General features: G+C 43.0%; 2 protein-coding genes and 1 long non-coding RNA gene across 19 annotated transcripts in view; 1 reads left to right on the top strand and 2 right to left on the bottom strand.

Moving 5' to 3' along the window:
- The window catches only part of NR2C1 (nuclear receptor subfamily 2 group C member 1), a 46,754-nt gene extending 43,823 nt beyond the window's left edge, over positions 1 to 2,931 (bottom strand). For 2 of the 4 annotated variants that reach the window (XM_003126708.5, XM_005664254.4), the window contains exon 1: positions 2,682 to 2,931. The gene's annotated coding sequence lies outside the window, so the exon portion shown is untranslated. Of the gene's footprint in view, positions 1 to 1,935; positions 2,278 to 2,681 lie in introns of those variants that run through there. The other 2 variants (XM_005664253.4, XM_084957577.1) reach the window with 1 other exon arrangement.
- LOC110260793 (uncharacterized) overlaps positions 2,076 to 26,472 on the top strand; it is a 33,243-nt gene continuing 8,846 nt past the window's right edge. For 3 of the 4 annotated variants that reach the window (XR_014804383.1, XR_014804384.1, XR_002344252.2), the window contains exon 1: positions 2,076 to 2,143. This is a non-coding gene — a long non-coding RNA (uncharacterized LOC110260793). Of the gene's footprint in view, positions 2,144 to 18,359; positions 18,548 to 26,472 lie in introns of all 4 variants that reach the window. The other variant, XR_014804382.1, reaches the window with a different exon arrangement.
- Positions 8,540 to 26,472, bottom strand: part of FGD6 (FYVE, RhoGEF and PH domain containing 6) — a 121,141-nt gene continuing 103,208 nt past the window's right edge. For 7 of the 11 annotated variants that reach the window (XR_014804324.1, XM_005664248.4, XM_021092744.2 and 4 more), the window contains 7 exons: positions 22,431 to 22,533; positions 21,803 to 21,949; positions 20,715 to 20,817; positions 18,386 to 18,513; positions 13,382 to 13,510; positions 12,612 to 12,760; positions 8,540 to 8,986 (listed from right to left, as the gene is read on the bottom strand). Coding sequence is in view for 6 of the 11 variants with exons in the window: in XM_005664248.4 (XP_005664305.3) it covers positions 8,950 to 8,986; positions 12,612 to 12,760; positions 13,382 to 13,510; positions 18,386 to 18,513; positions 20,715 to 20,817; positions 21,803 to 21,949; positions 22,431 to 22,533 (796 nt within the window). In the remaining 5 variants the exon portion in view is untranslated. Of the gene's footprint in view, positions 8,987 to 12,611; positions 12,761 to 13,381; positions 13,511 to 18,385; positions 18,514 to 20,714; positions 20,818 to 21,802; positions 21,950 to 22,430; positions 22,534 to 24,907; positions 25,861 to 26,039; positions 26,392 to 26,472 lie in introns of those variants that run through there. The other 4 variants (XR_014804325.1, XR_014804328.1, XR_014804326.1 and 1 more) reach the window with 4 other exon arrangements.

Here is a 26,472-nt window from a genome sequence, read left to right as displayed (position 1 = left end):
GGATGGAACCAGCATCCTCAGGGATACCAGCTAGGTTGTTACTGCTGAGCCACAATGGGAACTCCCATATCCAGTTCCCACCAGTCCCATTTCCATCCACCAACTGCAGAATGCTGCCACCCAAAGCAGGATTTTGCAAACTTCCTGTTGTGAGTCACTTATGGATGGGAAAATACAAATTTTCTTAAAAAAAAGTAAATTAAGGAGTTCTCTTGGAGTTGCTACTGTGGCTCAGCAGGTTAAGAACATGCCATAGTGTTCGTGAGGATCCCTGGCCTCGCTCACTGGGTTAAGGATCAGGCATTGCTGCAGGCTGAGGCTGGGCTGCAGATGCTGCTCGGATCTGCTATGTCTGTGGCTGTGGTGTAGGCGTGCAGCTACAGCTCTGATTCAACTCCTGGCCAGGGAACTTCCATAGAGCAGGTGCAGCCAGTGGGAGGAGGAAATTAAAATAGAAAACACTGCATCAGGTACAGTGAGGGTTAAGAACAGTTTCGTGAAGACGTTTCAATTTAATCTGTGTGTATGTGTTGAGGTCGAGCTATGATGCAAAATTTATTTTTCTGTGGGGCAGTCAAAAAAAGCTTGAAAATAGGTTTTAAGACAAGGATTCTTTTTTTTCTGGTGGGATGGGTCACACATCCCTTTGAAAATCTGACGGAAGTTAAGGTCTCCCTCACCAGAAAACAAGTTTATGTTCATTCACACTACAAATGATGGTACATGCCGAATTTCAAAGGGCTCATAAAACCTCCTGTGGTCAGTCCAAGGATTTTTCAAGTTAAGAATCCTTTGAGTATAATTTCAGCTGCTGCCAGAATTGAGTTTACTGGATGAATATTTACTTTACACAACTCTGTGTACGAAAATACCCTACAAGGCGAGAATCACCTTTGTGTCAGCATATGTGACCAAGAGCAAGGTCTTGAGATGCTTAAAAAACTGAAATACATCCTATGCTCCCGCTTCAGAACTGTGAGTGCCTCTTTAATGGTCAAAGAATAAAGTTTCAGCCCTTCTGGATTTTTTTCAATATTTCCTAAGTTCCTATAACATGCCTGCCATTGCAGACACAAAGGAGCATCCTTTAAAGCCTGTCTTCCTCATCTTCTCATTTTTAACTCCTACCAGTCCCAAGGGGCCTCTGTTCAGGACAAAGTGGAATGTTCTTATTCCCAAATACACACTTCCAAGCTCCTCCTCCTGCATTTAAATTACCTCGACCTTTAAAACTCAGTTCTAATGTTTTTGTTTGTTTTTAACTCAATCTTTCTAGATGGATACAGCATTTATTGTGCATACTAAGGTTAACTAGGATTCAAGAAGAGACTTCTCTTTTACTTCTCATATAGCATGCAAAATTTTATGTAAAAGTACATTTTTTAGAGACAGTCCATGGCTTTCATAAAAGATCTTAAGAGGCTGGAGAGGGTCCTTTATGGCTCAAAAAAGGTATAATTATATACACTATTCATCCTTTATTACATGCAGTTTCTTTTTTCTATTCTCCACGGGTAGGAAGTATATTCCTTGTGTACAAGACCCACAGATAGTAGCTACTCTGGAAATGTTTGCCGCCTTTGATTTGTGCCTCCCTCAAAACCCGCCCTAAAAAGACGGAAATGCCCCTACAAAGAATGATGAAAATGTATCTCATGTGATCCACTTTTTAAAAATAATTAACAGGAATATTTCTTTTAGATCTACCAAAGTGACACACAAGCAAAAGCTAAAAACAATCACTGTGTACCAACCAACCGCGCAGCAGGCATTGTTCAAAAACCTCAAAGTCGAAGGTCTATTTACAAGTTCAGGAGGCACAAAACCCCAAAGGCCTTAATTTCAACCCCTTTTGCTTCTCCTTTCCAGTTCGCATTATTTTTTAAACAGGTGACCTATTTGGTGAAGGTTACGAGACAACCTGGCAACATTTACCATTCAACAAACGCTAGCTGCAGGAGTTGGAGGTAGTTTCTTAACAAAAGAGCTCCAGGAAGCTTGGACATGCCCATTTCAGGGAGGACCCTCGGCCGATCCATTCTTTCGCAAAAGATACAGATCCAAAGGCAGCGGCCACTCCCGCCCCATCCGTTCTTAAGTTGAAAGCGTTATTCCGTCTGCCCTGGGTGAGCACGAGAATTAGGTAAGAGGCCCGCGCGGGGAAAGGGATCCGGGCCTCGGCTCGCGCCCACGAGTGGCCAGGTGGACCCCGCAGCGTCCCGCCGGCGCTCGAGCCCACGCTGCATCCCGGGCCCGGCGGCGGTGGCGCTCGACTCCCCAAGGCGGGGGAAGCGGCGGCGGCGCCGAGACGGAAGCTTTTCCTGTAGGTGAAAGGTCAGAGGCGCCGCGGGAGAGGCTGCCGTGCGCGCCCAGCCGCTCGCGGACTCCCTCTCGCGCCCGCCACTCCGGCCCCTCTTTGGGCTCCGGGCCCCGTGCCCGGCCCTGGCTACGGCCTCGGCCTCTCTCGGAGCCCCGCACAGTCGGCCTCGCCGCTCCGGCCGCTGTCCGCGCTCCCAGCCCGCCCCGAGCAGCGCGGCGCTGCCAGAGGGCGGGCTCTACCGGCTGCAGCCGCAGGCTGTTGCGGGAACTGGGGACGCAGCCGTTGGCAGTTGGGAGGAAAGGACCTCCCCGTGCCCTACGCCCCCCGTCCCGGGCGCGGCTACGGCCGCTTTTTTCCTCACCGGCTCTTACTGGCGCTTCTCTGCCGAGCTACGTTCCCCGGGCGTAGACCGGACAGTCCCACTGCGGCGGCTGCTGCGGGGGGGGGGGGGGGCCTCCGGGAAGAGGCAGGTTGGAGAAAACTAAGGGGGAAGGGTTTTAAAAAGTGGGGGCAGGGAGCTTTCGGGGTTTGTGTATTTGTGGGGGGGTCAGAGTTCGTGACCCCTCCCTCGGCTCCTCGTTGCGCGCTCCCGCCCGCGCCTGCGCATTAGTGGCGAGAGGAGGTCGTGACGTTCCCTGGGTGGATGAGAGAACCCAGCCTCTGAATAATTGGCTGCCCCCTATCGGGTAGGAGGGAGACTGCACTGCCAGAGCCCTATGGGCACTTTTAGAAGCCGCTTGTTTAGCGTCGTTTGCAAAAGGTGGTAAAGGAAGATCCGATTTTGGCAAAAATAAATGACCGAATCAGTTTTATGACAGTTCGGTTTCTAACTTGTGGGAATCTGGCTCTGTTAACAGACTTTCTCTTACCTTAGACTAAAAGGTTTATTAGAAGAGTAACAAAATAGGGTACATCCCAATAAAATATTTTAAATTACCTTAAATAAAACAAGCTGGGGTATAATCCTGTATGTGGCGAAGTTTTACTTAGTCAACTCTTGTGAATAAATAGGTTTAATGGCCAAACGGAGCTAGTGATTATATTCTAAATCATTTAGAATGTAATCTTCCTAAGACTGGCTTTAGTCTGTTTTCCTCAGCGGTTTGTTTCCAAGCTTATAGGACAGTGCTTAAAGGGCAATAAACATTTGCGAAAAGAAGAGGCATTGACGGAGCATCACATTCTTTTTTTTTTTTTTAATGGCCACACCCCTGGCATATGGCAGTTTCCAGGCTAGGAATTGCAGCTGTAGCTGCTGGCCTTCGCCATAGCAATCCCAGACCTGAGTCACCTACACCACAGCTCAAGGCTATGAGCAAGGCCAGGAATTGGACTCATATCTCCATGGATACTAGTCGGACTTGTTACCGCTGAGCCAGGGTGGGAACTCTAGCCACAAGGGAACACATTCTGATACTACCAGAAGCATGGCGGTGTAGCAGGAAGAGCTGCCCTGTGTGGTTTTCACATTAAGAGCTTTCTTTTAGTATTGATAGGCACTAGAAAAGCAGTCAGGGATTCAGGAAGCCCAAGTCTGGAAAAACAAAAGTGAGCTGAGAAGGAGAACATCACTTTTGTCATTTTCCTCTGGACCCAGGCAGCTGGACACAAAAGGGGCATGCACCAACCCTTAACACGTGGAAATATGTTTTTCGTCTCATTCTCCAAAGTCTCCTTTTCCTATTAGTATCATTTGTTGTGTTTGGTGGTTTTAAGGCAGCCCTTCCTGCAGGCAGTCAAATTTGGAATCAGATAGTTAAGTCTCAAAGGTGACAACTAAGAAAGGATACTGTAGGTCCAATGGAAAAAGGCAATCTGAGACCTTTCCTCTATTCTCAGTGCCTAATATGGGGTTACCCCCTTATCATCCAATTAATTCACCTAAGTCATGGTAAACTGACTTAATAAAGTTTGAAAGTAGAAGCCAGCTTGGGAATATATTGTATGAGTGAAAGAGAGCTACCCCTAATTATGATTCAGGAAAACAGGTCTGTGTGGTTCATCTTTAAAATGAGTGACTACAAAAAATTATGGTTTAAGAGACATCATCACACCAAACGTCGATTTAGTAAATTTATTTTGTATAAATACAATGAACATTTTTTACAGTGCTAATATTTTATTTATAAAGGATCTATATATCTCTATATGAACAATAAGATACAAACTATTATCACTTTAAGTAAAAAGAGTTTCTATAAATCTATGTCATTAAAAAAGATAGTATTTCAAGATTGGTTCTTCATGTGCTAAGACCAACTCATATAAAAGAGAGCTGCCCCTTCATCCTAGTCCCCACAAAAAGGAGAATTTAATATTGAAGCTTTTTGAACATTTTTTACTACCTTTGTCTTAAAATCGTACTAGAAAATTTCCATTAGAAAATAACATTAGAAGTGGCATAGGCTCCAGAATGCCATTTGTATATTAGAGGCACTCAAAAAAAAAAAAAAAAAAAAAGAGAGAGAGAGATCCATTTGAATTAATTTAATTCACCAAACAAATACTGAATGTCTAGCACATGCAAGACATTCTGCCAGATGCTGAGAGGGAATCTCTAATTGAGCAAAATACAGTTGCTGTTCTCAAGGACAGAATATGATAAGCACCATAAGCAAGTCTGTTTAAGGGCCAAAGGCTATGGGAACATGGAGAAAGAGACTAGATCAGAGGAACGGGGGCGGGGTGGGGAGGGACTAGTATCAACCGTTACAGAGAAGTCTTGGATAAATAGGCAGAAATGGAGGCGGGGGCAAGGAGGAGGAAACAATAAAATGGTGTGAAAAGAGAAAGGTTGGGTTAGGGTTAGCTGCAGGGTACGACACCTGAGGAAAAGTATTCCACAGCAAGCCCCTTGGAAGCCAGTGGTGTAAAGAGCAGGGGTGAAACTAGATCAGAACTATGCTTTACAAGATGGTTCTGGCCGTGTTTAGAATGGGACCATGCAAAGAAGGCACTGGAATTCGAAAAGTTATGCCCATCATTGGGAAGGGCTTGAGCTAGGGCTGATGCAGTAACAGAAGGGCAACGAAGCTGGAAAGGATACAAGAGCAACGGTTAGAGGGTCTTGTTGAGACTTGGAGGCAGATTCTGGAGCCTAGAATGGTATTTTTCCATTGCAGAAGAGAGATATACAGAGTTCAATGAAAAGAAACTGAGTTGAGTTTTAGGTTTGTAAAACTGAAAATGCTTAAAGACATGTAGATATCCAACAGGTACGTGCAAATATGGCCTTGCAGGCATATGGTGGAAAGAGCAGGTCTGAGATCTGAGTTATCATGAGGTACTTTGGGGATTTTCTTTGAGTTAGAGATGACAGGAATCCTGTCCTTACTTTCTTCAACAAGTATTTTTCTCTTTAAAGACACAGGGTAGGTATTTTGTGAGAAACCAATATATTATATATAGGATCTGTCTTCAAGAGTGTACAGTATAGTAAGAGAAATAGGATTTACCTCTCTGGAAGGCCCAGTGATGACACTGGACTACAATGGATCTCAAATTTCAAAAACTGAGTATAATGAAACCACATTCTAAGACATATGTTGTGATAACATTTATATTTTCACCAAATTACTAAATAGGCTTCTCTATGTCTGGATATACTCTGCCAACCAAATATAAAATATTCATTTGCCTAACAAAACTGCCCTTGAAAACTGTCTTCTCCGCTTCGTTGTTCCATCACACCTTTGTAGTAAACACGGGTTGGTTGCTCTGACAATCTCATTTTACATGTTACATACACAAAGCAAGCTTTTGGTTAAAAGGACTTTTGATTAAGCATCTTGGGCAGAGGGCAAGAGACTGGGTACACGAGGGAACAGGGGAAAAGAGGTTGGAGAGAGGTTCAGAAATGTAGGACGATGCCAAAGGTAACCCTTCTCGTTTTCCTAGACTCTGGTGGGGCCTCTGCATTTGCAGCTGCCTCGGATAAAGAAGGAACACCTGCTGGAGACACATACAAAGAACACCAGCCTTCTCTAGTGTGACCTGGCATCTCTTGTCTAAGGTTTCTTTCAGCATCCTTTTGGGCTCAGCTTTATAAAATATGCTCCTCTGTCTCCTCCTTATGAATAAAAGGATTTGATGGAAGCACATGAATCAGTGTAGTAAATACAGTATCCGTGGGATCTAAGTTTTATTGTATTTTCTCAATTACAGAATGCATCCAATCTTTTTTTTTTTCCCACTAAAATGTTAGCTATCAAGAGTTGTTTTTTAAAGTAGACTCACGACAAAATGCGTATAGTTGTTTCTCATGGGATATGGAAGGAGCAAGTTTAAATAACTGGTCAGTTTCAGTCAGCTATGAAGGACGGATAAGGGGGAGAAGGAATATGATACTCTCCCACATTTAAAACATCTTTTGGGGTATGTGTGCTCAACTGAAAGCTTCTTTAAAAGGGGATGGTTTATATTTTTCAAAGCTCTCCATGGGGCTAAGACAACAGCTAGCACATGAGTTTCACATGTAGTTACGAGAATGACTAAAAGTTTGTGCACTGTTTCTTATATTTAAATATTTAACTGGTTCTTGACTCAGCCAACTGTTGGAAGACACAGTAGTAGCCTTGGCAGATAATTTTTAGATTCTGATTAAACCCAACTTTGTGGTCAGCAGGTGGAGAGTGTAAGATCGGGAGGGAAGGACTTCAAATAACTTTTTGTTTTGCAAACTGCTAGCCCCCATGAAGCAGAAGGAAACACTTTATAAAGCATAACCTTGGTCTCCAAAAAGGATACACTAAAAACTGCAGGGATTTTAACATGGAAGCCTTGTTTATGCTGTCTTGGTCAAAATACATGAGCTGTAAAGAAGTGTCAGCTGACCTAGGGGACAAAGACGTGGGAGAGAGGATGTGAGGGCTGTGAGTGAGGACGCAAGAGGGTTTAAAATGATTCCATAGCAGGCAACAGCCAGAAAAACCACAGCAGCCAACTCTGGGTTTAGGAGAGATCCTGGTGCTGGAACAAACATCCAGAAGGCTTCCGAAAGGCACTCATTCATTCTCTTGGCAATCACTGATATTCTCCTGAATTAGGAAATGCTTTATATAAAAGCAGAAGGGAAATTTCCTGTGCCCTTTAATGAAATATTCTGCTGATAACCTTGCCTTATAATTTATAGTTTAAGCTCAGTCAATAAATATATACTATAAACATCAGGAATGATTTTAATCATAATGTTAACCTCATTTTACTTCTGCTCATCAACAATTTAACGTACAGAGTAGTTCATATGTATGAGCACCAGAATTAGGAATATGAAGTCCCTCTTAATGAGGTCACCAACAGTTGGTTAAAGAAAAATACATATATTTTTAAAATTACCAAGGAGGACATAACATAAAGTGGCATTAAAAAAAAAAAACTTTAAAAGTGAATACTATACAATTTCACCTAATACTGGCTTAGAATCTGTGCTTTTGTTGATATGGTAGTCTAGTTCATTTTTAAAATCACAGTATCATAGGAAATGTAGCCCTCTTTTTAGATACAAATATCACCACTAACTTGCGGTCAGAACTCTTACAATAGCAAGGGACATTATATAATACAGTGCTTGCCATATTTTGCTTTTAAAAGAAATAATACATTTATGTTTGTGTTAAAATGGTAGTTTTTATTTTATTTTTTTGTCTTTTTAGGGCCACACCCATGGCATATGGAGGTTCCCAGGCTAGGGGTCCAATCGGAGCTACAGCTGCCGGCCTGCACCACAGCCACAGCAATGCCAGACCCGAGCCGTGTCTGCGACCTACACCACAGCTCACGGCAACACTGGATCCTTAACCCACTGAGCGAGGCCAGAGATCGAACCTGCCACCTCGTGGTTCCTAGTCGGATTCGTTTCCAATGTACCACGATGGGAACTCCCTAAAATAGTAATTTTTAAAAAAAGCTTAGACATAATGTAAAGGCCAGAGAGTTGATTATTTGTGTTCCCTTGCAAATGAAAACATCCTTTTTCCTACTCGTAGTCCAATTAAATAAAAATTCAGATTCTGTTATCTCATTCCAAAAGAGGTACATAACACTAGAAATACTTTAGATAATTTACTGGAATTTCATTTCACAGTTACTGAGGTAGAAACTGGCCATGTGTTTTCCCACTAAAAGATACAAAAATTCATCTAAATTTACTGATTCAAAGACATGCATTTTTTTTCAGCACTTTCATAAGTCATAATTTCTGAACCAAACACTGCATGGAACTTTGCTCCTTGATGTGTGTTTTTTATTTACAAAGTCTTATCACTAGTGAGAATGTTACAAAGTAACAGCTGTAAAACACATTGAGAAGGCAGTATGGACTGTGTCACAAAGTTAATACAATATACAGTATTAAGATAACTTTTCTGGTTTCTAAAGAAAAGTTACTTTAGAATTCAGTGTGAGTCTCAGAAACAATTCTGACCATTAAGTAAACATCAAAATTTTAATAAATAACATACATAAAAACAAACATTTAAAAAATTACCATATACCTAACAAAATAATTTCTTTGATGAAGATTTTGGATTTATCTTGGCAGTGTTCATTTATATAAAATTTTTGTACTGTATTTACTCTATTCTGATGAAAGTCCACCCTTTGGAATCACACAAGAGATGAAACCAACACAGCTACAATATCGTGCCTTCTTGAAATGCTTCTATCCACCTATAAGAGAAATTTGTTAGATTTGTAAAATGCAATCATCCAACATATGTTAAGACAATATGGACAACAGCTGTGCCTGTGGATTCAGTCACCCTAGCAGTATATGTGAGATCTTTCTATAGCAAACGAGAATTCGGTATGTATAGGAACTACACTTTATTTCGTAATTTGGACCAAAATTTGGCCTGCAAGGTGCAACTCTTATTTCTACATGACATGAGGAAGGGGCCATTGCATGTAAAAGCTCTATGAGGCCCTAGTGATGCCATTTAATTGACTTGGGAAGTGGATATATCTGCAAAGGTCTTTATTTCAACCCCATTTTTGTTTTTAGGAATACCAGCTCTGTCCCTATATCCTCATCCTTTTTTTTTTTTTTTTTTTTTTGCTATTTCTTGGGCCGCTCCCGCGGCATATGGAGGTTCCCAGGCTAGGGGTCGAATTGGAGCTGTAGCCGCCAGCCTACGCCAGAGCCACAGCAACGCGGGATCCGAGCCGTGTCTGCAACTTACACCACAGCTCACGGCAACGCCGGATCGTTAACCCACTGAGCAAGGCCAGGGATGGAACCTGCAACCTCATGGTTCCTAGTCGGATTCGTTAACCACTGCACCACGATGGGAACTCCTATATCCTCATCCTTAATTCTACAAACCAGAGATTCCTTGGGCATCCATAGTCCACACTTGTTCTAATATTTTCAATGAAAGGGAATCTAGCCTCCAGTAGTCTACTCCCAGGGGATCTAGAGTTTGCATGCAGGCGTTCCTGTTGTGGCTCAGTAGTAATGAACCTGACTAGCATCCATGAGGACATGGGTGTGAGCTCTGGCCCCGCTCAGTGGGTTAAGGACTCTGAGTTGCTGTGAGCTGCGGTGTAGGTCACAGATGTGGCTCAGATCTGGCATTGCTCTGGCTGTGGTGTAGGCCAGCCACTGCAACTCTGATTCGACCCCTAGCCTGGGAACTAACATATGCCATGAGTTCAGCCCTAAAAATAAATAGGTAAATAAATAATGAAGTTTGCATGCAATATAAAAATGTCTCAAAGTTTCATAGAAGTCTTTCTAACATTCGTTTGTCTCAAATTTTTATCTGACAACATATACAGCCACAATTATTCAGAAGACACTTCAAGGTAACTTCTTTGCATTTCCTTCATAGTCTAATTGCCTCAGAACTTACCATAAACATTTGAAATCACTAAATTTAATTAGTAAAAGCAGCTTTTGATTAAATTTAAAGATTTAATTAAAAATTAAATTTAATATGCAAGTGACATAGATGTTACACCATAATAAAAAGGTTTTGAAAAAGGCAAAAGTTTCCATTAAATGAATCCGACTAAGAACCATGAGGTTGCGAGTTCGATCCCTGGCCTTGCTCAGTGGGTTAAGGATCTGGCACTGCCGTGGGCTGTGGTATTGGCTGCAAATGTGACTCAGATCCCATGTTGCTGTGCCTGTGGTGTAGCTCTGATTCGACCCCTAGCCTGGGAACCTCCATATGCTATGGGTGCGGCCCTAAAAAAAAAAAAAAGTCAAATTTTCCATTAAAATTACCACACTTTAGGAGTTCCCATTGTGACACAACTGGATTGGCAGCTTCTCTGCAGTGCTCAGATGCAGGTTCAATCCCTGGCCCCACACAGTAGGTGAAAAGATCCAGGTTAGGTCACAGCTGCAGCTGAGATCCCTGGCCCTGGGACTCCATATGATGCAGCCAAAAAAGAAAACACACCCCCACACACTTTCACATTCTGTAATGTGCAAAGAGAGCAACCCATGATCTTATTAACCTCAAAGAGCAACTTATAATTTAGGCTGCATTGGTTTTTTTGGCGGCAGCATGCAGCAGCTTGATGTGGGATCTCAGTGCCCAGACCAGGGATCAAGACCGGGCTGCGGCAGCGAAAGTGCTAAGTCCTAACCATTAGGCCACCAGGGAACTCCTCAATAATTTAGCCTGTATTACTGCTAAATTACACGTAAGCTGAATCCTTTCACCCAAGTGCATTCAACTCTGTCTTGAAGGGATTTCTGTCTTAACTTAATGGTATAAGAAAAAGATGTCTAGGAGTTCCCGTCGTGGTGCAGAGGTTAACAAATCCAACTAGGAACCATGAGGTTGTGGGTTCGATCCCTGGCCTTGCTCAGTGGGTTAAGGATCCGGCGTTGCCGTGAGCTGTGGTGTAGATTGCAGACGCGGCTTGGATCCCGCATTGCTGTGGCTTTGGTGTAGGCCGGTGGCTACAGCTCCAATTAGACCCCTTGCCTGGGAATCTCCATATGCCGCGGAAGCGGCCCCAGAAATGGCAAAAAGACCAAAAAAAAAAGAAAGAAAAAAACAGAAAAGGATGTCTATTCAAACGCTAATCAGCTTAACAATGAATACAGATAAAAATAATGATAAATACAATATCTAACAGAATATTAGGTCAATTACTATTTTACCCAAGTAATTTGAAAGAAAAAATAGTTGGGTCATAATTTTTAAATATCTTCAGTACACAAAAGGAATGATTTAGAGTAACAGTTGTTCATGGCTGTATCCTAATATAGACTAAAAAAAAAACAACAGCTCTGATTGAGTGTTTGTAACACAGTACCTGATTAACATTCAGGGCATATGTAACTCTGGTACATTAATTCTAACTGCTTAAGAAATGACAAACCTTCCCTATTTAAAGCATTCTTTTTTATCTTCGTGTGTTTTTTAAGCCTATTGGGAAAACGTGAGCATCTCTTAGGGAAAACAAAAAATGTGTATTTTGTGAGGTCAAAATAAAAGTCAAAGAAATTTGAAAAATGCAAGAAATAAAAATCACTGGGGAGTTCCCTGGTGGCCTAATGGTTAAGGAACTGGCATTGTCACTGCCGAGGTATGGGTTTGATCCTTGGCCCGGGATCTTCCGCATGTCATGGGTAGAGCCAAAAAATAAAGAAAAAAGAAAAAAAAAATCAAATGACATAGAAGTGAACAGAACTGCTTTGTTCAGAGAGGACTTTGGTTTCACAGAGATATGCGTCTCTCTGTTAAGCAACCACACGACATCTAAATAAATATTCTTGGAATTTCGAAGACACCATGTCAGCCTTTTCATCTAAAATATCCATTTCCTTCTACTCAGCCCCTGGAACAGCATGGGGGCCTCTTAATGCGTCTGACCTTTTCCCCAAAGCAGTCAGTCAGCAAGCAGCTGTTTCAACTCCCGCTGTTCCGAGGCACAATTGAATCCCTGGCTTGCCAGGGGCCTAGGATGTTTCCAGAGAAGATTCTTAACCTCATTGGAGGAGAGGTCAAATACCTCAGCTTCCCCTATGTTAGTTCAGCACAGCGGCATCATGCTGCTTCCTCAGCGGGTGTGTACACAAAATATTTTGGACAGGACTACCTATTTTTTTTTCCCCCTCTGCCTCCTGAAAAATTTCCACATCCTCTTGCCTGTCTTTAACACAAGGCCAAAGAATGCGAATACTATGCTACAGCTTTCTAATTTGGATCTCCGCTTTAAATTCTTTACGGACCCTATGCATGGAAGGAGGTTCTTTTTTAAGATCAATCACTTAAAGGAACAACTTGAAATCTCATGTATGAAAGAAAAACCGACTTTGTCAATTACTTACTTGTGAGCGGAGTGCGCATCGTCGGCTTTGAATACATAAAATAACATGTTTTTGTGCAGTAACTGAAAGACTCGAGACTCTGAGTTCTCATCTTTGACTTGAGTGACCGTGAATCCGAGTAAAGGCTGACTCTCCAAAGCGGCCACATCCTAATTTACAAAGACACAAAGGGAGGGGGGGGTTTCAACTGATAGAAAATTCAGATCTGCACACTCTTGATCTCTACAGCTCTAATTTAATTCCATATACATATAGGTAAAATAATGGTAATTCTAGCAATTTACCCACTTTGCATTTATTCAAGAACATTTATTGGGTTGAGCCTCCCCACCGAGCCCTCGAACCAGACACTGTGCTGACAGTTTTCAGTGTGTTCGTATCCACTGAAGTTCACATTATTTCCTACAACCACAGGATGTAGGTAATTATATTACTTAAATTTTCTGGATGCAGAAAACTTAGCTCAGAAAGGTGATATACCCCAGTCCCATTAAACTTCTACCTTCCGTAAACGAGTCCGTCGCCATATGAGATCCCCAAAACTTACATTTTAACACTATGGACAATTCCTAACATTTTGGGGTAAGAGCTTTTTAGATACAAAACAAGGACACTGTTCATGTCAAAAATAACAGCAACATGTCCCCTTCTAAAAGCAAAGCAAAATGAAAAACCTAGACAAAACAAATAAAGCAAACATTGTAAATATTTTCAGGTGGCACAGTATAACAAGACCCCCAAATTATTCATGTTCAGATTTCAGCGCTTACCTCACTTGCAGCATATGTATACAGCACTTTATTTTTTATGACAAACCACAAGTGTTTCCAAGGTTTTTTATTGCCCTTTGATCTGTACAAGTAGCCACTCATAGAAGAATCTTCTGTGTTTGCTGATACCTAAGATAAGCAAACCCCATACACGGTTTAATGATTTATAGACAGAAATAAGATGTAAAGTGACAAAATTGCTTTTGATCACTGGTGTTGAAAGCAATAATCATCATGATAATAACATAATGTTTCAGAGTGAAATTGTTTATTTTCAAAGTCTGCTACTGTACAAATTGAATCCTGCCACCACCATAAGCATAAAACCCTTCCTTTAAGAAGCAATTCCAGAATTTTACCTGGTTTAACTGTGTGTGCATGTGTATGTTTCTTTGTGGGTTTACCTGTGTTCACCAGGAGATAAGCAATAATTCCAAAGGTAAAAAAATGCCTTTAAAAGCTGTATTTCAGGTGTTCTCATCGTGGCTCAGTGGAAACGAATCTGACTAGCATCCATGAGGATGCAGGTTCAATTCCTGGCCTTTCTCAGTGGGTTAAGGATCCGGTGTTGCCCGGAGCTGTGGTGTAGGTGGCAGACATGGCTCGGATCCCGTGTTGCTGTGGCTATGGTATAGACCAACAGCTACAGCTCCGATTCAACCCCTAGCCTGGGAACCTCCATATGCTGTAGGTATGGCCCTAAAAAGACAAAGTAAATAAATAAATAAAGCTGTATTTGGGGGGCTGTATGTGTTGTGTACTGCTTTTCTTATTCGGGGGTCTTAGAGTAAATTACTTAAACTTTTAACTCTGTTCGTGAAATAACTTTCTGGACTTTTAAAAACTATATCAACATAAAAGTAAAGAGAAAATTCTATTTTTAATGGTGATTTCAAGGACCAGTTTCTGCTCCTCAAATTTTGGCCTGAAAGAAAAAAAGCTTATTTTGCTTCACAGAAGGCTGAAAATGATTTAATCTCTAGGTACAAGATAGTAAACTTTCAATGATTATAATCTGGCTGTTGAAAACTTTTCTTTTTAAATATGGGAAAAGATGAGCTATAAAAGACAAATTTAGGAACTGCCTTATTGGTGGGATGGTGAACAGACTCCCAAGGCTGCTGTACCACCTCCTCCCTTCCAGGGTGGCCAGGACCTATGACTGCTTTTAACCAGTGGGATTGGTGAAGGTGACGGGTTGTCACTCCCGTAATTATTATGCTACATTACGTAAGACTCCATCCTGGAGTTCCCACTGTGGTGCGGTGGAAATGAACCTGACTCGTATCCCTGAGGCCAGGGTTTGATCCCTGGCCTTGCTCAGTGGGTCAGGGTCAGGGATCCTGCGTGGCTGTGGCATAGGCCAGCAGCTTTATCTCCCAATTGACCCCTGCGGCCCTAAAAAGAAAGAAAAAAAAAAAAAAAAGGACTTCATCTTGCTAGCAGTCGTGGCGCAGTGGTTAACGAATCCGACTAGGAACCATGAGGTGGCGGGTTCGGTCCCTGCCCTTGCTCAGTGGGTTAACGATCCGGCGTTGCCATGAGCTGTGGTGTAGGTTGCAGACGCGGCTCGGATCCCGAGTTGCTGTGGCTCTGGCGTAGGCCGGTGGCTACAGCTCCGATTGGACCCCTAGCCTGGGAACCTCCATATGCCTCGGGAGCGGCCCAAGAAATAGCAACAACAACAACAAAAGACAAAAGACAAAAAAAAAAAAAAAAAAAAAAAAAAGAAACTGTATGCCATGCTGGCTAAAGAAGTAAGCAGCCCTCTGGGGAGGCCCATGTGGCAAGGCGCCGAGGGCAGCCTCCAGGAGCAGGCAGCCCCTTCATGAGTCAGCCTCCTAGCTGGCACCTTGACTGCCACCCTGCAGAGATCCCATTTAAGTTCCTGAGATAATAAATGTGTGCTGTTTTAAGCCCCTACATTTGTGGTAATTTGTTACATAGCAGTAGAAAATGAACAGAAATGTGCTCTATGAACTTTTAAGGTAGTAATTGTATTAATCTTCAATTACATAGTAATTGTATTAATTTCTTACAAATTTCATGAAAAGGATGATAGGTTGTGTAGTGGAAAATTTATATCTAATGGTAAATTAGAAATATCTGTTACATGCAAGTAAACTTGTATACAGAAATAAATCCTTGTATGAGACTATCGACAATTAAGAAAAAAAAAAAAAACTAGAATATTTATCTTCAAAGGAGTTTCTCTTAAAATGTAGTGACACTGGGATACTACTATTACTCCAACCTTGTGAATACAGCAAATACCACTGAATTGTATACTTTAAAATGATTAATTTTATGTTATGTGAACCCGACTAGTATCCATGAGGTTGCGGATTTGATCCTTGGCCTAGCTCAGTGGGTTAAGGATCCCGGAGTTGCTGTGAGCTGTGGTGTGGGTCAAAGATGCGGCTCAGATCTATTGTTGCTGTGGCTGTGGCGTAGGCTGGCAGCTGTAGCTCTGATTAGACCCCCCAGCCTGGGAAGCTCCATATGCCTTGGGTGTGGCCCTAAAAAGCAAAAGACAAACAAAAAACCCCCAGCATTCTGAGATGAATACTTTGACTTTTCTAGCACTGAACTGGATAAATTAATTTCCCCCATCTCACCACAAATGAGCCAAAGCAATGGTTCTGAATCACCAAGAATGCTCATTAAAGTTTCTGATTCCACACAAGTTTGGGTAAGCCTCAAGGATTCGCACTTTTCTTTTTTCTTTGGTTGCATCTGCAGCATGTATAAGAAATTGAATGGGGAGTTCCCTTCATAGCTCAGTGGAAATGAATCCGACTAGAATCCATGAGGATGTGGGTTCAATCCCTGGCCTCGCTCATTGGGTAAGGAGATCCGGCATTGCAGGGACCAGTGTAGGTCGCAGATGCTCAGATCCCAGCTTGTTGTGGCTATGGTGTAGGCCAGCAGCTGTAGCTCTGATTCGACCCCTAGCCAGGGAACTTCCATATGCCAAGGGTGCACCCCTGAAAAAAAACCAACCAAACAAAAAAACAACTGGAATTAGGTTGAGTCTAGTCTGTGGACCATAAAGAGTTTTTGTAGCCAATGCTGTGGAGTTTAGACTAAAGGGGGGGGAGGGGCGGCACAGGGAGTTCCCGCCGTGGCGCAGTGGTTAACGAATCCGACTAGGAACCATGAGGTTGCGGGTTCGGTTCCTGCCCTTGCTCAGTGGGTTAATGATCCGGCGTTGCCGTGAGCTGTGGTGTAGGTTGCAGACGCGGCTCAGATCCCACGTTGCTGTGGCTCTGGTGTAGGCTTGGCAGCTACAGCTCCGATTCGACCCCTAGCCTGGGAACCTCCACATGCCAGGGGAGCGGCCCAAGAAACGGCAAAAAAAGACAAAAACAAAAACAAAAAAGAGGGGGGCACATGTAAAAATTATATTTATAAACTGTGATATCAGCATGAAGAGGCAAAAAATTACAGAGAACTGAAAATTATTTCAGTTGCTTAAGAAAGTTTAAGCTTCTGGATGTAGATTTAGATTTAGGAACTGTGTGATGAGAGAGAGTTCCGAGTATTCACTCTATTGGCTTAACCAGTTCCATGTGAAACACGGCAAATGGAACTTTAAGTCCTGTTCTTAACTATTGACCGAGATTATCTGTAAATCACTTCCCAGTATTTCAAAGGCCATGATGAAAGACACCCAACTTTACATAAGAAACAAGATTTTGGTCTAATTTGTAGTTATTTGCTTATACTTTCCATGATAGAAAACCTCCACAGTAACCAAGCAAGGGAACAAAATTTAAAACTCTACTCTTGGAGTTCCTGACGTGGAGCATCAGAAACGAATCCGACTAGGAACCATGAGGTTGCGGGTTCGATCCCTGGCCTTGCTCAGTGGGTTAAGGATCTAGTGTTGCCGTGAGCTGTGGTGTAGGTTGCAGATGCGGCTCGGATCTCACGTTGCTGTGGCTCTGGCATAGGCCGGCAGCAACAGCTCCGATTCGACCCCTAGCCTGGGAACCTCCAAATGCTGCAGGTGTGGCCCTAAAAAGACAAAAAATAAAATAAGAAATAAAAAAATAAAACTCTACTCTCCTGGCCAAAAACTAGCACAGGTGGAAATAATTAATAAACTAATCAATATAGGAGTGACCAGAAAGGCAGTACTGTCTGATCTCTCTCTCTCTCTCTCTCTCTCTTTTTTTGCCATGCCAGTGGCACATGGGAATTCCTGGGCCAGGGACTGAATCTGAGCTGCAGCCGTTACTTACACTACAGCTGCAGCAATACCAGATCCTTAACTCACTGCATCACGGTGGGAACTCCCTGCCTGATCTCTTGACACTGGCTGACTGCTTGAACTTGGGTAATCGGGACGGGAAAATAGTGACGCGTCTGGTTTTCTACTAGTGGCAGGTCTAACTCTGTAGACTAGTATCACTTAAATTCTTTTTCTTTTAGGTTTAAAGGAAGAACAACCTACCATTAGCTGTATATAACCAACTAAAGCCTACTAAAAACAAGCCATGCAAATGAATAAATGCTAATAAAATGCCCCAAATATATTACAGACTGCTTCCCTCTGGTAAGGGGTCTCCTCAAAGCAATGTTATTTCTATGTGTTTATTTAGGCCACACACACAGCATGCGGAAGTTCCAGGGCCAGGAATCAAACCCATGCCACAGCAGCGACCCAAGACACTACAGTGACAATGCTGGATCTTTAACCTACTGCACCACGAGAGAACTCCCTCCTTAAAGTAATTTAAAAAATTCCTGTGTGTCCAAGCTATCTTTACTTTCTATCATTGCTGTAAGATGTTCTCCAAACATTTTCATGGTCATTTTCTAAATGACTCAGGTCCTAAAGGAGATCCAGCCAGAGAGTGAGGCCTTAGCCGTATCCATCGCCAGCACGAAAATGCATGTCTTAAAGTGGTAGCTTCCTTTATGAAAGAAGAACAGTGTATTATAAGGGAATGAATAATTCAGCCTCTATCAGGTTGCAGGTTTAACGGAAACACTCACTTCTTTGAGAGCAGCTGGGATCTTCTTCTGTTTCCTCCCTGATGGAATACTATGCAGGACTGAGGATAAGGTGCTGGATGGAGATTTGTGATTTCCAGGAGATCCGATCTTCGGGGCGTGCTGGTGGTCTAAAACAAACCAGGTTCACTTGTGTAGCCAAGGGTAAGCATTCTGCAATTTAACTTAATCCAAACCAATACACACTGTTGCATAAAATAGCCATGAAATGATACTTCAGAAACTTATGACATTGAGGCCCCTGGGAAAGGAAGATAAATGACTGGAAGTTGAGTGCAAGGAAGATGTTCCAGGGTCTATGATTTTATGCTTATTCAACGGCAAACCCTATGAAAGGACTGCCCTTTTGTGCCTTTAGAATTCTGAAACATGTGGCTGTACTATCAACTTAAAAAATTCAATTGAAAACACTTCCCTCCTGACTTAAAAAAAAAAAAAAAGGCTAACAAGATCATTTAGCATTTAGATACATGACCAAACAGTAATATTACAATGACCAAAATGCTAGAAAAGGGACTAAAAGAGACGATGAGGAAGTAATTCATTTTGACTGCAGAGGCTGAGGGCAGGCTGGGAGGACAAGGAGAGTTTGGAGCTGCTCATTAAGATACATGTAGGAGTTTGCCAAAGAAAAAAAGAGACGGAAGAACACGCCATGAAGAAGAGTCAGTATGAGCAGAAGCACAGAGATATGAAATTAGATTGTCTACTTGGAGATGAGGCTGGAAAAGGAGCTGGTGTTCAGGACTGTCTTTTAGGCAGTGAGAAACCAAAGGCCTCTGGGGCTGGGGAGTGACACGAGCAGCCTGAATTTAGAAAAATACACCTGGCGTAGGAAAGAGGAAGGGTTCGCAGCAGACGAACCTGTTAGGAAATTAGGACCGTCGTCCAGATGAAAGAATGAAGGCTTTGCTAGGGCTGAGATGAAGAACTCCAGAGCAAGACAGATTTTCAGAGAGTCATTTGGCAAGATTTACTGAGGAACCAGGCGGGGGTGATGAGGGAGAAGGACTGAAAAATGAATCTTGAATGGTCAAGCCTATGTTATATACCCAGACAACATGGGGAGGAACATAAGGAGGGCAAAATCTCAGATGGACGGGTCCTTTGGAAAACGTATACAGACGGTCCACTCTTCCTCTATAAATAGATGGATTCTGAAATAGCATGTCCGCACTTAGATATTTTCATTTTCTGATGAAAAGCTGTTCTTCATTGGTAGGAAGGATAACCTTTTACAAATTTAGATCCTGTAAGTTTTATGCATTTATCTATAAAGATCTCTTCCCAAAACAGTGACCTGAGCTGCATTCATCGCAACTGTAGGGATGGATACTTGCAAACAATGAACAGGCAGCTATGACTTATCATTTTGTATGTGGTGAAAAGCTGCACATTTAGATATAAAACAAAACCTCACTAAAGGGATTAGAACAAGGCTAACAAAGTGCCACCTAGTATGTTTTTATTTTTGTTTGTTTGTTTTTTTAGGGCCGCACCTGCAGCATATGGAAGTTCCCAGGCTAGGGGTCAAAGCGGAGCTGCAGCTGCTGGTCTACGCCACAGCCACCATAACGCCAGATCCAAGCCGCATCTGCAACCTACACCACAGCTCATGGCAACGCTGGATCCGTAACCCACTGAGCAGGGCTAGGGATCGAACCCACACCCTCATAGGTACTAGTGGGGTTTGATGCTGCTGAGCCACGACAGGAACTCCCACCTAGTCTGTTTCCATTGAGACTTACTTTACTGATAGATAAAAATGCTTTCTTTTTTCTTTTTACAGCCATACCTGCGGCATATGGAAGTTCCCGGGCTGGGGGTCCAATTGGAGCTATAGCTGCTGGTCTACGCTATAGCCATAGCAACACAAGATCCTTAACCCAATGAGTGGGGCCAGGGATTGAACCCACATCCTCACAGATACTGTCAGGTTCTTTACCTGCTGAACCACAATGGGAACTCCAAATGATCTGCAATGAGCACAGAGCTGTGAAACTAGAAACTTGAAAATTACTTGCAAATTAACGTTCTTTTGTAACCGTTCATAGCATCTCATTGAGTCTCCAATGATTAAATTCTACAAAATTAGTATCCTTAGCAAAACCATTTTCTGAGTAAAAATAAGTTTCAGTCCAACTTTTCCTGGAATTAGCACAAAATATGAGTCAAGAAGGCTTAACTAAGTTAAAAAAGCAAAATACTTAATGTTTTAAGTATCACCAAGCACATTGCTAATGTGCCTGAGAAGGTCGTTTGAAAGCATCTGGGGAATAAAGGAATGTTCAGTTCAATTTTTACTTTTTACCTAATTTCTGCAGTTCTTGGTAACAATGTTCACATACTCTTGCTGGTTGATTTTTCAGGTAGTCTAAGCCATACTTATTTGACGAACAAGCTTGGCAGACGATCTGAAAACACATTGGAATTATTTCATTTAAAATAACCCTTGTATCCAAACCATCAGTTACGTTACAATCGGTACTGCCGTCTACTTTTCGTAATATTTTCATGGTCATTGAGTCTCAATAATTAACTGAATGGCGCTCAGGCACGTCGTGAACGCACACAAGACCACACTTGAAGATGGAGAGGCCACAGACGACTACTGAGGGCTGACTACAGAAAAGAACATACCAAAGGGGTCAATACGGGCCAAAGGGTTAGCACAGCGCCTGGGGCGCAGCAAATCCCATGGAAGCTGTATTTACCGTCACTGCCATTGTGCTCATCACCGTGGGAACCGTGACCACCTCTGCTGCATCTCTTCCGAGTGCTTGGCCTGGGCTAAATGCTCTCTAGATAAGACCCGTTACATCCTTCCAGGAACTCTCTGACATCACTGTCACCATTTTACTCATAAGGTCATGAAGACTTAGAAACATCACTACCGATAACTTCAACCTGAAAAGTTGCCTCCTACTAAATACTTAGTACCTAGATAAACGCAGTGTCCTTCTTTCTTTTATTTTTTGGCTGCACCCATGGCAGACGGAAGTTTCTGAGCCAGGGACTGAATCGGAGCTGCAGCTGCGCCCTGTGCCACAGCTGTAGCAACTCTGGATCCTTCTCCTGCTGCACCACAACGGGAACTACAGTTTCAATCGTCTGTAAATGTGGGCATCTATTTAATTGTAAATTTGATAGGTTCTTTTTTTAACATGAAAACCGTCTATCCTTGACATTCCAAAGTAATCTCGGGATAGGAAAGGGTAAGTTCCGTAACAAGAGCGCCTCATGCCTAAATATTCAGAGGAGACACCAGCCATGACTCAGCATCTCCCCTTCCCAACACCACCCCCCGCCAATGGTTTCCAAGGGGAACCATGCGTCCTCACTATGCCCAGCACGGAGCTACTGCAAATCGCAAGGGAGGTGAGGGTGATCCGTGCCCACCTTTCCGCAGGCCCGGCAGTGATGTCGTCTCCAGGTCAGGGTAAATTCGCTTGTGCAGATCATACACATGGTGGCTCTGGTATCTGGAATCCAGATGGGAGCCTTGGATCCAAGAGGACTCACCTCGTCTTTATTTTCTGAGTCTGCCTGTGAAAGAAGGGCGTCTGGTTAGCTCTATGTGTGTGTCTCCTGCCACATCAAGCCTTTTCGTCTGGCACGGGCAGCTCACCATGCTCATGCTACCATTAAGAAGGTGGATGAAATACGAACGATCGTATTTCTCATGTTCTCAGGATGTTAAACTCAGCTGCCTCCCAATAATCCTCTCGTGTGAGATTAACTTTAAAAGATGCCTGTGGTAGTGCAATGAGTTTCTTCCTCAGGCCACATTGCGTTTTTAAAATTTTCTACAATGAGGATTTATAACGAGAAAAAATATCCATGTACCATACACTATCACAGACTAGTTAGACATTAACAGTATCAATATCTAGCTCTGAAGTTATACGTACATCTCCAGTTCTTCGGTGAAGCACATGTTGCTTTTCTAACCCCCTGGGAGATGTTTCTTTAAGGTTAAAAACTGTTTTAAATGCACGGAAAAAACATAAGAAGGGAAAGACAATACCTCATCAAGACTCCTACTAGGACAGAATGTGATTCTTTTCTTGGCATACTCTTCTATTGACCTGGAAATCGCTTCTAACCATTCATCCCTTTCTGGGGCAGAACTGTAGGGGGCAAAAGAAGGTTCTATCAACCAGATGTCGGCTTTTATTCTTTGCCTTTTTCCTCTTCTTCTTCTTTGGCCATAGCAACAGACTCTACCACCCTCCAACAATGCCAGCCACAGGCAACAACTCAGGTTTATGTGCGCAAACAATCAGAGCAGGCATTTCAGAACACATGGCATTTTAGCAAACACAATGCTTTTTTTTCTTTCCAATAGTACTGCTTTCTGCTGAATGGCTTTTGAAGTCCCCTAAATTTGGAAGTATTTTTTGTTTGGCTTAAGGACTATTCATGCAATTAATAATTATGATTATTTATACAACCAAGGAGTTTCCTGAGATATAATCCCAGATGTTAAAAATATTCTGGAGTTCCCGCTGGGGCGCAATGGGATCAGTGGCACCTTGGGAGCACAGGGATGCAGGTTTGATCCCCGGCCAGCACGGTGGGTTAAGGATCTGCCGTTGCCACAGCAGCGGCTTAGGCTGCAACTGCAGCTCAGATCTGATCTCTGCCCTGGCCCTGGAACCCCTTATGTCTTGGGGCAGCCAAAAAAGAAAAAAAAAAAAATCCAAGAAATCAAGTGTCAAAATCAAGTTTATAGCATTGAATATTAAACATGTTTAGTTTAATACTTTACTAAATATTCTAGAAAGAGTGCCGGAGTAAAGGAAACACATTTTTAGTGTCATAAACAGACGTTTAAGGAGTGGTTAACAGGGGAAATAAACTCTAGTGGCTATTGGGGCTCTTGCACCGAATCAGCCCAGCACATTTGCTGTTCTCACTCTCAGTCACCAGGAGCCATGTGGTTCAAACGTATGGAAATGGGCCAAATAGGGGGAGAGCCTGCTCAGAAAAGGAATTCCTGTTCTATGGTTTTGTAACCATAACTCCCTCTTAAAAAAATTCTATGGTAACTCAGAATCATCATTAGTATCAGCAGATTTTGTTTTGCAGACTCAAGAGCGAGAGGCACATTTTAGGTTGTGTGTATGTCTGTTTGTAGAGAGACAGACAGAGAATTTAATAATAAACTTAAAACGCCATCATAATACAATCCATCATAATGACGGGTCCTGCCCTGCAGGCACTCCTCTCACTGTGATTAAATAAGAAAATGTGCTTTTTTTTCCAGAGAAGCGTATTAAAGTATGTAGGAGTGACATGATCTGATAGCTGCAATCTGCTTTAAAATACTTTAGAAAAGAGGAAAATCTGTGTCAGAATCTTGGTAGTTTTTGAGTCTGGGTAACTGAAGATGCAGTTTCATTGTATTATTCATTCTGATTTTAAATATGTTTGAACTTTTAAACAATAACTTTAAAGCGGGAGTTCTCTTGCAGCACAGCGGGTTAAGGATCCGGCACTGTCACTGCAGCAACTGGGGTTGCTGTTGTGGCGCAGGTTCAATCCCTGGCCTGGGAACTTTCACATGCTGTGAGCATGCCACCCTCCAAGACTTTAAAATGAAAAATTCCATCATAAACGATGATATGAATAGGCATATTTTGATGAATCCTGAGCAGGTCGAGGAGGCGCTTAAAAAACCACTTCCCTTCCCTTCCCCACAATCATTCTCAGAAATGTACCTTCCTACTAAATGGCTTAAGTGCCTCTTAGAATATGCACTCATATGGGTAATTAAAAGGAAGATATCCAGTTTGCAAAAAGAATTATTTTTATTTTTTCTATTATAGTTGATTTACAATGTTCTGTCAATTTCTGCCATACAGAAGGTGACCCAGCTGTGTGTGTGTGTGTGTGTGTGTATATATATGACTCACACACATTCTTTTTCTCACATTGTATAGACTATTTCTCTGTGCTATACAGTAAGACCTCATTGCTTTTCCACTCCACATGCAATAGTTTGCATCTACCAACCCCAAACTCCCAGTCCATCCCACTCCCTCCCACTCCCCCTTGGCAACCACAAGCCTGTTCTCCACGTCCATGAGTTTGTTTCTGTTCTGTAGGTAATTTCATTTGTGTCATATATTAGATTCCAGACATAAGTGACATCACATGGTATACAAATGGAATTTTAAAACTAGTAGTATTTCTCAAAGTTTCGTTAGATACTAAAAGCAAAGTAAAACAGAAAGAGCCCCTTTCTCTCTAAACCAAACAAAATCTGCCTCAGTTATGTCTACTCTTCCATCGTCGCCGCCCCAACGAGCTGCCCATTACTTAACGTTGAGCGCAAATCAGCCAGCTGTGCTAAATGCTTCCTTTGCAAATGTCATCACATCTCATCCTCAGAGCTACCCTGTGGAATATACTGGACCTTACACCCCCTGCCCCAATCCATACATCACACACCATTACCTTTTGCAGATAAGCAATCCGAGGATTCACACGGTTAGATGATTTTCTTTTTTCTGTTTTTTTAGATTTTTTTAAAAGTATAGTTGATTTCCAGTGTTGTGCCAATTTCTGCAATACTGCAGAGGGACCCGGCCATACCACAGACACATTGTCTTCCTCGTATCCTCCCAAGAGACGGGACCCAGTGCCCTGTGCGCCACCGTGGGACCTCCCTGCGCGTTCATTCTAAATCCAACAGTTTGCATCCACCAAGCCTCAACTCCCAGTCCAGGCACTTTGGCTAACAGGCTGTGGGACTGGGGAGGACTCGGTGCGAGACCCAAGCGTGGCTAAGGATTAAACCCTTCGCCACCACGTCACCCCTGGCCTCTGTCCCTGTTTTCTGAAGAACCACACGATGAGGAATAGGTTCAGGTTCCGAGTAAACATTCATCAAATATCACTATCCGCCCTCCACCCCTGCCCTCTCTCCCGTCCCAATTTTTCACCGGAAAAGGTGACAGAAAGCAGAGAGGCAGAGAGCTAATTTGAGGACTGCCATCTGATGTTTCTGGAGCCCTGGGAGTGCGTGGAATGTGACTCGACTGAGCGAATCATGTCGCATATGCTGCTCTCTCATTTAATCAGCGCTGGCTCTCTCTTGGGTGGGGTTTCTGCCAAAACAATGTGTCCCGGCTCTTGATAACACATTTCTCACAGACCACACACATTTGCCTGCAGCTCGAGTGCAGACACTCTAGCCCTGATTTTGCGACTTGGTTAGCGGAAGAATGGGCATCTTCCTTACATCAAAACCCACTTGGAGTTCCCGTCGTGGCGCAGGGGTTAACGCATCCGACTAAGAACCATGAGGTTGCGGGTTCGATCCCTGGCCTCGCTCAGTGGGTTAAGGATCTGGCGTTGCCGTGAGCTGTGGTGTAGGTCGCAGACGCGGCTTGGATCTGGCGTTGCTGTGGCTCTGGTGTAGGCTGGCGGCTACAGCTCCGATTCGACCCCTAGCCTGGGAACCTCCATATGCCGCGGGAGCGGCCCAAAGAAATAGCAAAAAAAGACAAAACAAAACAAAACAAAAACAAAAAAACAAAACCCACTTAAACCAAGTATTCTTTTCTTTCAGCAGTGTGTGCACACTAGGAAGCAAACCTGCATTAAACAAGTACCATTTCCCCGTTGCTTGGAAAGAACTTCTAAGAGGAAAAGCTCTACAATCGAAGGGATTTCGGGTGTTAGACTTTGCCACACTGTTTACTTCTCGGGTGACCTGCGGGATGCTGCTCTGGGCTCCAAAGGCCACATCACTCCAGTTCACTTGGGTAACAGGCCTCGGGGAGCTCCCCTCGGGGCTCAGTGGTTAATGAACCCGACTAGTATCCATGAGGACGCAGGTTCAATCCCTGGCCTTGCACAGTGGGATGGGGATCCGGTGTTGCTGTGAGCTGTGGTGTAGGCCTCAGATGCAGCTTGGATCCTGTGCTGCTGTGGCTGTGGCGTAGGCCAGCAGCTGCTGCTCCGATTCAACCCCTAGCCTGGGAACCTCCATATGCTGTGAGTGTGGCCCTAAAAAGATAAGAAACAAAACAAACCCCCAAAACAAAAACAAAAACCAT

The sequence above is a fragment of the Sus scrofa genome, chromosome 5, assembly GCF_054392235.1.
Source record: "Sus scrofa isolate SSC_HxYL_T2T_F1_AM1 chromosome 5, Sscrofa_HxYL_maternal_Yorkshire_Landrace_v2.0, whole genome shotgun sequence".
In the NCBI taxonomy this organism is placed as follows: Eukaryota; Metazoa; Chordata; class Mammalia; order Artiodactyla; family Suidae; genus Sus; species Sus scrofa.
Note: the sequence above shows the minus strand (reverse complement) of the source record. Positions and strands in the feature narration are given on the sequence as shown.